At 40.1% G+C, this 15288-nt stretch overlaps 1 protein-coding gene across 1 annotated transcript; it reads right to left on the reverse strand.

The window, feature by feature from the left end:
• Window positions 1–13141: 13141 nt before the first annotated feature.
• Window positions 13142–14656, reverse strand: LOC137908279 (probable E3 ubiquitin-protein ligase DTX3). The gene is made up of 3 exons (XM_068752665.1): window positions 14351–14656; window positions 13430–13647; window positions 13142–13220 (listed from the first exon to the last, which is right to left on the reverse strand). The coding sequence occupies exons 1-3, from the start codon at window positions 14654–14656 to the stop codon at window positions 13142–13144; spliced, it is 603 nt and encodes a 200-aa protein (XP_068608766.1).
• Between the last annotated feature and the right edge of the window lie 632 nt (window positions 14657–15288).

Genomic DNA, 15288 nt, shown 5'->3' on the forward strand with positions numbered 1-15288 from the left:
TGCTGAGGTGTTGATGGTTATTTGTAGATCTGGGGGTGCTTATTAATGCCAGCAAAGATGTTGGGAGGTAATTTGAAAGGATAAATGCCTAGCTCTGATGGCTAATAGTTTCAAACGTTCTTCAATCGAGTTGTAGCATTGTGATGTTGGGAGTTTTTTTTCCTTTTTTCTTTTTACAATTCTCTCAAAATGGTATGCAGTTTATAAAAATGCCTTTCAATCATGTTCCCAAAAATCGACGACTACTGTAATATACCTGTGTTTCTCTGATTTGCAACAAGCCAATGTAGCACATGGCAACCTGATTCTACGCTTCCAAAACCACTCTGAGTTTTTATGTCACACACAGCAGTGACTGCTGCAGGTTACAATGAGTGCAGAGCAAAACATTTTACCGTTTCCTTTACTTAAATCTTTGGCTTCATGGTTGTGTGTGTGTGTGTGTGTGTGTGTTTGTGACATCGATCTCTGTGCTTTTAACCATAACGCAATAAGGATTTAGTCTCTCGTGATTCAAGGTAACCTGTGTGGCAATAAAGACGAAGCTTTTTGATTGCTGTCATGCTACAGTGTTCCATGAACATCCACAATATAAACTCTCACCCATTCTGCTGTACAAAGAAGCTGCTGCTTTGTGTTTTCCCCTCCTCTTCCTCCTTGTAAGAGACCACCAGTATGTGAAAGAGCCAATGATGGAATGTTACATAATCATATTAGTGTGTAAGGCAGTAGGACCTTAAGAAACGGCTTGAGTGAGTTGACACTGCAGTGAATGCTTGTTAAACTGGAAATCTACTTAATAGAACCATCAAAAGTCTTGCAATCATCTTGTATAAAGGGCTACCGAGTGGAGAGAGAAAAAAGTAACGTAGGAAAGCGAGTACAGCGATCAAATACACAGGCTGGCCCTGTCAAAAGAGAACTATTTTTCCATTACTTGTTTTAGTGGTTGTGTTTTTTTATTTGAATTGCTTTACTTACAAGCTTGACGTGAGTCTTACCGTTTTGTCAAAATCTCTCCGTGAGATGGTTGTAGCGTCTTCGTGGAGCTGTGCCCCTCCCCCCCAGAAGTCAAAGAAACTTGATTTGCACAAAGGCTTCCAATTCATGGTCACACACTAAATTCCTCCGCATTGCCTAGCAACACTTCAGTGTAGGATACAGAGGCTCTTGGGTTGGCTGTGCAGGCAGAGATGGTTGGCTCAAAAGCAGACATCCCCACATCCATTATTACAACATCAGTTATGCATTCGGGGCCGGGCTTTAAAAAAAACAAAAAAACAAAACCTTCTTGATATTTGTCTTTCTTTGGATTAGGAAGCCGATGCCGGGCCTTCTAAAGACAGGCTAGACGAGCCTTTGTGTAGTAGTCGATGTGTAGTACAATGGTGCAGTCAGACTCCAAAGCATGTCCTATCAAAGTGTATTATTGTACATATCGTCTCTTGTTCTCGAATCATTGTAAGACATCTTCTGGGATGTCGCATAAAAATATTGTTGTTGATGTGATATTTATTTGCTTTTGTAGTTTTTTGTTGTTGTTGGTTTTTTTAACATTTTGAAATCTATTTTGGAAATCAAATTATATTTCCTTTTTTGTTTTTGTTTTTTGCTGTTTAATAAAGCTTGCCCTGTCTGGCGCCCTTGAATTGTTGTTCTCATTATTTAAGACACATCAAGTTTGTTAAAGGCAAAGCACCATTCCCTAGATATATATATAAGTGCTAATACTAGTAGTATTAATGATACTAAATACAGTAATACCTTGGCATATGAGTATAATTCCTTCCAGGACCAAGCTCGTGACTCAAATCACTCTTAATGTCAAATAAAATTTTCTCATATAAAATAACTGAAAACAATTTAATTCATTGAAGGGGACATATTATACCCTTTTTCCACAAGTTAATGCAGTTCCCAAACACTTGTATGAAATATATGTGACATTCTTTGGTCAAAATAGCAAACAGATGCTGCAGGACAGCGTCCCTTTTTTCTGTCTCAAACAGCTCTGCCAGAAACGCCTCTGAAAATGGCACCGAAACGAAATTCATAGGGGGCAAGCGCGCAGCTGCATGCTACCATGGTAACCGGAGAGGTGACTTTTTTTTTTAGCACACACTAAAACACTCTTGCCAATTTTCGCCGTAACATTACCACCCAAAAAAACTTGATCCACTCTGTTCTTCATCGACTCATCCATGATCCACGGGTAGAGCGCGGACGTGCGGAGCGCAGACACGGTGACACGCACATCTTGTGAACGTCCCGCCGTTGTGACGTCACAACAGGGGAGAGTCCTGCCAGACATATTTCAATACTTGATTACAGAACTACGCAAACTATGCAGGATTGTTTGGATGGTTTCATTTTGCAGTTTTTGGGTTGGTAATGACCCGAGACCACCATAATAGTACTGTAGAAACATGGGAAAAAATAAAAATTCAAAATATGTCTCCTTTAACTGTATATTGAATATTTTGCATACATTTATCCAAAATATAAATCCCCTTGCACCACCTTTAAAATTCAACGTGTGTCTAATATTTCATATTATCCCCTGTTACTCTAAAAGATTCTTGGAAAATACAGAATATTGCATTTGGCTATTGAGCCATGATATTGACTGTCTTCCAGTTCTCTTACCTCCAGGCTTTTTACGCATAATAAAATGTACTGATGTATACTGACATGTTTTGATCAAAAGTTAAAATGTGAGAACCCTGGAGTATTTTTTTTTTTAATAGCATACATCTGAAAGCAAACAGTTGTCCCTGAAGGCATCGCTTCACTCATCTCTTTTCGGTGCTCTTCCTCTAATCGTGCTTCTAATACGTACTTTAAACAGGCTCTGTTTCACCATGTGCATACAGAGCATGTCTCATTAAGGAAAAAGCAAATTGAAATCAGGATGGATCGGGGGATTACTGTCATTTCCCATCATGTCTACTCTTAACTAAGATCACACACTGATGATCAGGGCGTTGAGTCACAGACCGAGAACAGAACAAGATGTCAGTCAGTAAATGTACCTGAAACTATTATTGGCAGTATAATAAGCATAATAAAAATGATAGGAAAGTTTTGATATCTGAAAAATACCTACTCTGCTCGATGAAACCGCAAAAGTAACATTAAGGCATTAAAACTACCACACACTTCATAGGCAATCAAATGCACATTTAAATGAATGAAAACGGATAGATCACTCAGCACACAATCGTTATTCATGTTATTGGAAATCTTTATAGCTTCTCTTCCTCTTCTGAAGATCTATCTTCAAACACATCACATCTGGTGACTGCCAGGTGCAGACGTATCTACAACTGGCTCATTGCCACAGAAAGTGGTAAAAACGTGACATCAGCTCAACCGGCTGTTGGCGCGAGCATCAATGCTTAGCGCCATGTGCCTCGTTTTGCCTCTTCGCCCAATGCTGCAGAATTTAGTACCAAATAGTTATATGCACAGAGAGTGATGCCGTTCACCTATAGTCGTTCAAACAATATTGATCCTATCCCATATTGACTCATGAATGAACCAGTGTTCCTATAGGTATTTATAAGGGTAAATGGTTTCAACTTAACTTGTTGTGTTCACGATGGTCTATATGGGTGAGGCAGAATCAACTTTATTCATGGAGTTACATTAGAAAAATGTGTTAACACATAATCACTTTTTTCAGATGAGCTGGTAAAGCTATTACCAAGCAGATCATCCAGAACACGGTTTTGACTGATACCTAAGTGATATTATGAGATATAAAGTGCTAAATTTCCTGAATTCCCCTTTTATTTTATTACAATTTCATAATCAAAATTGTTACTTCTGTAGCGTTGTGGATATAGGGCTAGACGACGGTCGCCAACAACACCACTTTAGGACTTGCACCTAAAGATATAGTTTTTTTCCGTTTGGTCCCCAGCTCGCTTTAGCGGGTTTCCCCACCCACAGGTCCGCTCACAGTGATGACCAGCACGGCATTCAACAGTTCAAAAACATTTATTAACACTCTAAAAACTTCCTTAAAAACACTCCACGAACAAAACTAACAAAAGAAAAGGAGAGACAACGCAGTGACAGTCTACGACCAACCTGCCTTCGAAACGGGGAAAACACAAATGAGGACCCTGGAACGAGGGAGGGGAAGCACCTATATACGCCCCCCCCCCCAATCAGTGGTAAATGGGCCACAGGTGCTCCCTCCCACACCTGCCTGCCCAATTAACTCCAATCATCCGGTCACACTTCTTCATTCTGTTTAATGTTTATGGTAGTTTTATATTATTGTTTATTTTCAAGCCTAACTGCAACATCCATTTGGGATTGGAACTGTGGCATGGACCTATCCAGGGACTGCAGGCGGAAGCTAGCACCTTTCCTACATGGTCAATGTTAAAATGTATGCTGGGCCTGTATAAATAAATAAAAACCATGAACTAGATGAGGACACTGATTCTGAGTCTCACTTCAGTTCTCATATGTCAAATATGTTTGCTAAAAACAACTTGCTGTTAAAAAGAAATCATGGGATGTCAGAGTAGTAGAGGCTGGAGAAGCTGAAGCAGCATGTCAGGCACACATACTGGGTGTTAGGAAATGTAAATGGGACACATACGGCGCTAGTCGCAGTAAATTAGGCCAACATCTGGACAGTCACCCAGCTGTGTTTTCTATCTCTGAAGCTGGGTTAAATATAAATGGCACCATGACATAATCCAGAGAGTTTTCAGGTCCAACGACCTTTCAGTGTAGACTTAGTCAAACACCGACACCTGAGAGCGCGTCATTATCCAAGAACAGAGGCTCAAGCTCGAGAGAGGACAATTGTTTTACTAACCAACACACACGTTCAACTAATCAGAATATCAACCCGCTTCTCCAAATGAAATTCATTCACATGCACATCAATATTTCCCTGAAAACAATTTATTTATTTATTCAAAAATCTAGATCGATGATGAAAGAAGCTCAAATGGGGCATACGCCTTTTTATTTAAACTCTGTTATATAGCAAAATAAATATAACAAATAAATTCTAAGCAGGTTTCTCAGGGAAGTCCTGGGCAGTCGTCCTGCTTTCAGACAGCTCTGCAAAGACAGAAAAATACATTCCAGCAAAAAACAACAACAACAACAACTGTTACTTTATGTATTCAGTAAGCGATGCCATGATATAGTGTGTTAAAAACAAACACAACGTACACAAACAGTACAATGAAAGCTGTCCACACAAGTAACGGGTAACTGCACCAGTGAAGTGTTATGATTGTTGATTCCTGCAGTTCTCTCCCCCCCCCCCCCCCCCCCCCCCCCACACACACACACACAGGGATTCACTCTAGAGATACTCTGCCGCAGTGCAGGGTACGGCCACTCTATCCAAACCCATTAATCCCATCCAGTCTTTAAGAAGTGAAGATTCAAGACTTGATCACAACGTTACTACCCATTGTTTAAGATATTCTTTTCTTTTTTTTCTTATTGCAAAGGAAATATTGGACTTACATTTTAGATAATAGTGTTTATGGATTCATGGGAATTCAAAAATATTCTTTTTACTATATATGATTATTTCATTTGCGGTTGTTATAAAATCTGCACCCTTTGAACACATCTATTGTCACTGACCGTGACAATAGAGTTGAAACTCCTTCACCAACCCCACCTCTCTGCATGGCCCCTGACCCCCAAACTACTGCCTGTGGATAAACCTATGGTTCCCCTTAAACTCTCTCTTGACCTTGTTATTCCCTGACAGCAGCACCATTGAGCTCAGTTTCTTTCTTTCTTTTAAAGAGTTTAGTTTGTCTTTAGAACACTTAAGAACTACGATGGGCTAGAAACATGTCTGTGGCAGAGATCCTGAAAGTTGACCAGATGAAGACTACACGTAGAATCATTAGTGTATTCTAATCCTAATGCAATATTTTGAATCCCTTGTATATTTATTTGCTCCTTTTTTGCCAGCACAGCAAATTTTATTTATCTTTAAATAAAACACGTTTACATGTAATGGTCAATACCTGTTGTTAGAAAATGTTAATTGTAAATAAACTAAATGCAATTTAATTCTAAACAGTTTTTGTGTAATTTTTTATATGCCGGGAATTTACAAAAATAATTCACTTTAAAATGAGAACCCCATTTTTTTTTTTTTTTTTACAAATCACGATAATATCGGTAATCCGGGTCCAATCAGATGAAATTCGGTGGTAAGATAGAAGTTTCCCACCTACAAAGGCCAAGGAGTGTTCTGCTGTGCAAAATGTGATGTGTCTGAGCACAAGGCTGCACACTTAACACACACTAACACACATTGACAAACACAAATAGTAGATTTGGCGACAGGCCAATCCTGCATGCGTCTGCACAAGCCAAATAACATGGGTACATCCAGTTCAGCACCGTGATGAACCAGTGGAGAATTGATTAAAAGGTTAGTTTCGGGCCTTTGCAGCAGCAGACTAGACATTGTTAATAATTACTGCTTAATAACACCTAAATGTGTGTTCCTCTGTTGTTTCACCCCTATCGTTACACTTGTATAGCAAGCATTGCTGTTCTTGCACACTTCCATGTCCTGGACCCAGATTCCGCCGGTTAAGTTAATGGATGGACCTGCTTTATATATGTCAGAGGGAAAGCATCACCAACCATAAAAGGATCAGTGCATTCTTCCAGAGCACATCTCCATAAGTGATCAGTGGGCATGTGTGCAACTGTCATCCCTAAGGTCTCTGCAGCTATGAGAGCAGTATTAGGATTGGGGGGTGGGAGGATAGGAGACAGACAAAGGGAGGCTGAGGCTACTGCAGACAGCACTCTGCTCATTTTTTTTTCTCTTTAGGGAACCATGGCTACAGGCGGGAGCATGTGGCTTTCATGAGAGGAAATGTAAGGTGTGTGTCCGACCTGGGTGGGGGTGGTTTGTGTGTGAAGAAATAAAGGGATGAGGAGTGAGTAAAGGATGACGAATGGTATATGCAAAGATGGAGGATATTTTTAGTAGGTCTGTGTCATCTATATTTATTTTAAAATAAGAAAAATGCTTTCTGATTGCCATGCTGCAGCAGACACAGATACAAGAGGGTTAAAGGAGGATGGATCGGAAATAAAAACTGAACCAAGGAAATGACATTGATCCTTAGTGACAGGGGAGATGTAAAAAGCCCTGACAGCACACACAATAGAAGGTTGTTCTTTCTTGCATGTACATGCTCAAAGGGGGAACTGGAGCCTGAGCCAATGCAGATTACATAAACACTGGGTTGGGAATAGATCTTTGCTGGCAGGCAGCATCCACAGACAGCTAAAAATGAGTTGGAGCAAAGAATGCAAGGATCAGACAACCTGAGGAAATATAAGAGGATGCTCTCTCACAAGACTATAAGTTTACAAGGCTTTGTTACCAGTGTAATTATTGAACTCAACATTTACATCTGTAACATTTTCATTGCAGGGATAGGTTGTCATGACAACATGCAACATCTGTGGCAAAAGCATGCTCCCTGGTTGTTTGTTTTTAAACGCAGTTGTAAAATGCATGGCTTTTTAATTTTTGCATGGAAGCAGACTCCATAGTGTAGCATCAATAGCATGAAATAGCCAGCAGCATGTTTCAGTACAGCGAAGCTGCGTTTCATATTTTATATCCTGCTGTAAACACCTCTTGTTTGTTTTTGTTTTTAGATCAGTCCTAAATCACTGGTGCTAAAGATGAATTACGTGGGGTGTTTGTCAGAATGTGTTTTTAAAAGAGGAGACAATTCTTTGAAGTTAAGAACGGTGCACATCAGCGATTCCGGAGAATGCATCCTTTCCCTTTACCCGCTCTCCTCTTGTTCTCCGTGTGGTCCTGCATTATTCATTTTAAATACAGAAAGCAGGATTTAGTGATAAAAGAGAGATTGTCTGTTGATACATAGGCTGAATACTGAATACTGACATCGTCTGTTACTGTGCAGCACATCAGCTCCATGGATCCATCTGTTTCCCTTATGTCCGTGTTGTCTTCCCAAAGCTGTGATGTATATTCCTCTGTCTTCTTTTTGACTCACATATCACTAGGTTTGGGGGGGCCTTCTTTGATTAGGAAATGTACATTCCCCCCCCCGGTTGCCATCCTTCATGCATTGATGCTAGCTATAGCTCCCTCTTCTCGATCTCACTCTCTAATAATTAGGATGAATTTTGGTTCTCACATGAACTCTTTTGATGAAGCAACATATTCAGGGATCCACACCCTGTTTAGCTTATGTGTTTTATCATATTGCTGTACATTATGCTCCCATTTCACATGTGTTTTGGTTTAAAACAACATATACAATCCTGTAAATCAAAATCCTGAAGCACTCTGGGAGATGTTGGATTAGACATTACAAATGCATGCCAAGAACTAAAGGAGTATATTTCCAAAGATAAATTCTAAGCTTCTCTCAATGTTTCTTTTATATATTATTTTTGTTTGTGTAACCTGACCAGTTTTTATTCTGAAAAAGGGACATACAAAGCACGGCTTGTGTCTGACAGTGATTCATGTATCACACAAGGACAGGATGTTTCAATAGTGTTCTTTTACCCAATGTCTTCTGCTATAATTACCTGACATGATTAAACTTTCTGTTTGCTCCTATACGACTCAACCTGCAAACTGCTGTGTGAGCTGTTTGTTGACATGCGGTGCAGCTGTTCCACTTGCTGATTGTAAGAACCCTTCTAGAAGTGTGATGTCTCTACATTACCAATAATAATAATAATAAAAAAGCTGCTGCAGTCGTTCAGAAAAAAAGACAGACCTTGGAAGAGATTCTCATTTGTAAAATGTCAGAAAAACCATGCTTGTTACCATGACAGCAACAGCTAATTGCTCATACATGTGTTATGCTGAGAGTAGATGGCCAAGGCCGAAAGCACAGACTGGAAGGACAACAGTGGAGTTTGAGCCCTGAGACAATATTAAATAGATTGTATTTGTAGAGGTTTGTGCTAAGCTTTTAAAAATGTTCATGTTGCTCCACATTCCGTTTTTTTGCAGATATATTGTGCAGGAACAAAAAAGTGAATAACATTGATAAAAAAAACTGATAAGAACATCCTGGTTCAAGTTTCTAGAGGTAATTACTGGACATTACTATTATCCAATCCAAAACAAGCTCAGCGGCCGCTAACAAAGGTCAACCTGAACGGAGTCTTCAGTCTGTGCAGCTTACAGCCCAGCCCAAGAGCCCCCAAACGCTGCCGTCGGTGAAGCAAGTCGGTAAATCTGTCAGCATTACTAAGAAAAGCAGAAAGTCTGTCCTGCTAAATCAGCCACACTCAAATCCACGTGGCCGTGGCTATAAATCAAACACACACAAACACATCCTCTGTATTCTCCAGTGCATATCCTTACAGATACCCCGCAGATGCAGTGAAGGGTGGAGAGACAGCAGCCACACACACACACACACACACACACCTACATGTAGGTTACAGTTCTTGAACAAACGGCCTGAGGCACAGCCAATGAGCATGTCTGTCATACAAAGACTGTGAAAACGGATGGCTGCTTACCCTCCGCCTTACATTTAAACACATTTTAAATATATCCTTGTTTGTCCCTCGTTATTATTATATGATAAATATTATTTCAATATATATATTTTCATTTTTTTATGTTAAAGGTGTGCACAATCAGACTACAGCTGGTGGAATCAATCCTCATCACAGTGAAAGGAAAAGAAGAGGAGGCTGCACGTGTCCTTCCTCAGATAGACAGCCTGTATGTCTGCGACTCGGGTGGCTTTAGCACCGGAGGAGGAGAGGATGAGGAGGCAGGCAGGCGATATGCCAGGGCTCTCCTCACTGCCAGAGACACCATAATTAAGGAGCACAGTGGGGAGACAAGGCAAGAACAACAGCTCTGCATTGTCACACAATGATTTTCTTATCATCGCCAGCACATTTCTCATCTGACGGGGATGCATGTGTTTCTTCTTAGTTGCTATCTAGTCAGGCATCCTGCCTTCTGAGTGTAGAGCAACAGCAGCCGTGGATGGATCAATCTCACTACGCACAGCAAGAGATTATTTTCATCCTGTCATCAATCCATTTTATAGAGGAGGCTTGTCACTTTCCATTTATGTACATTGCTGCATGTTTTAATCCGCCCACAATACTGCTCTGCATAATCTCTAATACATATTTATATATTGGGTTACCTCACTGTAATTCTTTAGTTATATTCCCAGATGACCAGATGGAAGATGACAGGGAAGGGGAATACCCACAGAGAAGGACAATGAGTCATTCAACGCTAATATAAAGTCTGGAGCAAAGCCTCGCGTTATGAGCAACAGTGCAAACAAAACACCGAAAGGCTGTGTCTTTTCTCAGCAGCTGCAATTAAAAACAATACCTGAAGAAGCACATATATACAGTCAGATGTGTGGAAACACACTGCACCACTTCAATTGAAAGATTTTGCACATACATGCAGTTTAGACTCACTGAACTGAAAGGAACGTCTGAAGTAGAAAATATAATTGTTTTGCATCCAGAGCACTTCCTGGTATGTGAAGTATGGTCAACACTTTTCCTTTAAGTCATTCTGTTAATGAAAGGTATACAGAACAGAAATAATTCAAATCAAAATACGCAAACATGAAAATGAAATTATTGCAGCAATGTAACAGGTCACGCTGCAGATGACCTCTATTTTCACAATAAAGCAGCGAGGGAAAGAATTGTCACAGAAAAGACCAGCATTTGCAGACAGTCAATGGAAAATGTAGAGATAGGTATGATGGTGAAACATAGATGGACTGGGTTGATGAATTATGGGATTAAAAGAGAAAAGGGAGAGGGGGGGGGGGGGGGGTGCCATGTTTATCCAGATGGGAGAGCAGCAGATGCCCTGAGATCCTAGGCCACAGAAATGCCCCCAGCCGTTAAAACGCCTAGGCGCGAAAGAGGCCACGCCCCGGTGTCTCCTTATTTTGCATGTTACTCTGTGATTCAGAAAGGCGTCGTGGGTATTTATGTCCTCATCCCGTGCAGCTGGACTTTACTTCCATTCCACCAGGAGCACAGCCGTTGATGAACAGTTTTCATAAACAGTCCTTCTTTTTCAAATACATGCCACAAAGGAGTAAACTAAATTCATCAGAGCTGAGTTCTCCCTGCTCTATTGAAAAATAAAAAATAAAAATAAAAACTTTTGCAAAGCAGCAGTGAAATTCAGTCAGAAACTTACACAGCAACATTTGAAAAACTGGAAATGACATTTTAATTCTACCAGTCATTAATTATTATCGCCAAGGAGTTTATGTTTTTGCCGCCGTTTATCTGTCTGTCTGTCTGTTAGCAAAGTACCGGTAACTCAAAAAGTTACGGACCGATCTTGATTACATTTTTAGGGAATGTTACCAGGCAAAGATGATTACATTTTGGTGATGATCCAGAAGAGATACTGGATTCTGGATCACTTTGAAATGTTCTTTTCCATTGCAGTCAATGGAGCTTTAAAATGTGTTCCTCAATATCTCGATTTAATTTATTGACAAAATCAAAAGATGAGCCTTGGTCTAAATTAGATCCCATAAAATGTTGAGAGCGATCCGGATACCCGTCTGGATTAAAAATAAATAAATAAATCTGGATTTCCCCCATTTACTTCTAATTGACGCTTTTTCCCAAAAATAATATCTTTTAAAATATGCATTAATTCACTCACTAAAAATCACAGTCATAAAGGGGTCCGATATGCACTATCATACAAAATGTCTTCTGGACCTAAAAACTCCATTTATGGATTCAAAAATCTGTCAAAGAAAAGACACATCAGCTCCGCTTCACTTTTATTTTCCATGGTTGATGCATAAAGATACCAAGGACAATGTAATTATGGGGGGTGAGCTGCTTGGCGGAGGTTTGCGCTCTCCGAATGCATTTCTAGTTTAAACCTTTTTCTGTGCGTTAAAACTCGTGTTGGACAATAGGATTCCCCAAAGAAGGCAACAATAGCTCGACAACTGCTGGAGCGGCACCGAGCCGCATGACTCACCCCCCCAGCAGCAGCTCTGCTCCCCTCTGACTCGGTGGAATGAGGTTTGGGAGGTGCTGATGCGTCTTCATACCAAGCATCACACAGCTATAGGAGAGCATCGCCCTCTAGTGCATCAGACTGTCAAAAGGCAATAAGGAAACAATATCCACAGATGGTGGCCGCCTCACATTTATTTAAATATGTTATTTTTTTGAAAATAGACATAATTAACTGGAAAAGATCATTAGTCAATAAGTGTGAATGCTGGATGTGGACGAGCCAAGACTAAACTGCAATGGTGATGATATTTAAGACTGAATAATACTCTGCTGTATGAGAAATGTAGAATGTTTGAATATTTATTGAGAAGCCAATTCCAAACTGAATTCATGGCTTTGATTTATTTTAAGCTCAGCTGAAGGAGTATGGAAAGAAGTAATGGAAAAGGATGAAAGAAGCTGAAGTGCATAAGTGAATTGCCTGTCTGGATTGAATTTGTATTAAGAAGCTGGGGGAGACTTTCTCTTTAGGAGAGACTAATAGACTGTTTAGCTGTAGTTGATTATCTATAGAGTCATTTTGTATTAACACAAGTTGCCTCTGTTTTATGTTAAGTTGAACATCCAACACAACAAGCTTTGGCTACATGGGTTAGTAATATCCATTAATAGTTGGTTTTGCCTTTACATGGGGTCGGTTAAATATTACCAGAATTACCGGTAATACATTATTTATAATATTGCATGCATTATCATTTCTAGTTTTCTTTTGGAAAACTTTCTAATCCATTTCCTACGCCGATGTTTTCTAAATGCACCTGAACATAAATGTGTTGAGAGAATGTACATTTATTCTGTAAAACTTATCAAAGCAGCCCCAACAATTCTGTTCTGTAGTTTATATTACTATAATTAAAATGATGATGGGCCAAACAATCCATTTTACTTACCGACTAGAGTGTAATTTTTTTTATTTCTTCAGTTACATAAATATTTTTCTACTTAATTTAAACAAAGAGAACGGTGCTCAAATATGCAGACCTGAAATCAGAAACATGGCAACAACGCAGGCATTAAGTCTATCTGAGGTTTGTCCTCTCATTGTCTTCAGCCATCAGTTATCGTTCGTCACTCCTTTAAGACGAAGCTCCTCTTGAACTCTGACCAAGTAATCTGGATCCGGATAACCAAAACTAGAAAAAGGAAGAAAAGAAAACAAAAAAAGTAGAGATGAAATTCCCAGTTTAGCTTAATAGACACGTATTTTCAATTTATCCACTGAAAGGTTTGCAGAGATATAATGTCAGAGTAGATTCTCATCCAGGTCTTGGTAATCCTTGAGAAGTGAATCTGAAGAAGAAGCCTCCTGAACAAGAAGGATGTCAACCTGCACATTCTGTACCGTTGTGGGCCGCCGTCTACGTTGGTCTTGTGGTGAATGTCGTTCCAGGTAATGACGTTGTTGAGACCTGTAGTAACAGACTGTCCGATGGTGAAGACGAGCCTCCTGTCGAAGGCTTTCCTCAACAGCCTCAAGACTTTCTCGCCTTCCTCACAGGCTGGCAGGAAGGCAGTACGAGATGTGCCGCTATACCTCTTCCCGGGGTTTGGGTGATCAGGCTGCAATGTGATAAATAAACAAGCATACTGTATCTAAGAAACGCTGATCAAGAGCTGTAGCTCTAGGAAAAGGAACGTCATCTCATGTGACTGATACTTTTGTAATAAATCTATCTGAATTATTGATAAGGCACTAGAGGTCAAACAAACAAAGGAACATTTGAGGGTTTGTAATTGCCATATTTCTGCTGCTACAGTCAGGCAACACTTGTAAATGTAGTCAACGCTGGGAGTGAAATATTCCTAAAACTCAAAAAGAACTTCAAAATGCATGCAGTATGTATGGAAGATATTTAGTCCTGCAATAAAACAACAATTCAGTCAATAATCAAGTAACTAGAGTTGATTTATGTACCAAGGACTTTCAACGGAAACAAGGGGCTTTTTTGAAATGCTCCTCTTAGACAGGATGCTTGAGTGTACTTGTACTGTAATACATGCTACTGTGTGACTGTACTTGTACTGCTCTAACATTCTATCTAATAAATATATTCATCATCATCATGCTGAATTGATGAGAATGAAATGATGTGAAATGAGGGTAACTGGAGATCTCCCCTCTCCGTGTTTGAATATTTATCATTACGTCATCCAGATGTTTGAATAAAAGAAAATGTAAACAGCGCCCTCTGGTGGACAAATGTGACACGTAAGCGCAACGCAGGTTCTGACGTCATGCCTCCGTTGAAACGATCCGCCTCACCCCTTGTATCCCGGCTGGGAAACTGTACTGGATCACAATCGATCCGCAGCGCTCGTAGCCAGGCAGGCGCTGCCAGCTGCGCGTGTGCGTCATCACGCCTTCCGGTTGGTCCCCGGTGTACTCTCCGTGGTAGACGTTGCATATCGGACACGCCGGCTTAAATGTGAAAAGAGCGTCTATACAGTTCGAGCAGAAAGAATGGGAGCACTGCAACGTCTTCTTCCTCTGGATTTCCTCGAGGCAAATGGCGCAGTCCTCCGCACGTCCTCGGGCTTCACCTGCGGGATTACTTGTTCTATCCTCCATTATTTTTCCGGCTTGTCGATCATATTTACTTTTTTCCGTGTTTGGATAAGTGACGTCAAAAGGGAGAAACGTAGCAAGTCACATCCGGTTCGAGATGCTCCACGTGGTACAAACTCTGTCAATGATATCCAATCCTAAAAACTTTTTATTGTCGTTATTTATTATTACTATACTACAATGCATGATTAGGTCACAGTACCAAAGACCAAAATTGATACTCTGCTCTTCAAAGCTTTATCGACATTTTGACCTCAAATTTAATCAGAAGAATTTTAAGACCTTGAGGCTTTAAGTGGAAATGGTGATTGTGTTGCATGACAAACATTGTTTTACATCAAACTCTCACAGGTTGATCTTCACAGCTGGAGATCTGTACGTCACAAAAAAATGAATCTTGTTAAAAAGACAGAAATAATAATGACATGCATAGAGTACAATCAATAACAGTAACTGCAGACGTCGTTGCTGCTTAAACCTGCTTATTTTTAATATTTGCAGAGGACCACGATGAAAGTGGATCATGTCTTCTTCAGTTTCATGTCTTTAATGAAGCTTGTCCCCCCCCCCTTCAGATTAGGCAGAATACACATTACTTAAACTGTGGTTCTTTAAAATAGTAGTCACAAAACTTT

Source organism: Brachionichthys hirsutus, chromosome 2 (assembly GCF_040956055.1).
Source record: "Brachionichthys hirsutus isolate HB-005 chromosome 2, CSIRO-AGI_Bhir_v1, whole genome shotgun sequence".
Taxonomy (NCBI): Eukaryota; Metazoa; Chordata; class Actinopteri; order Lophiiformes; family Brachionichthyidae; genus Brachionichthys; species Brachionichthys hirsutus.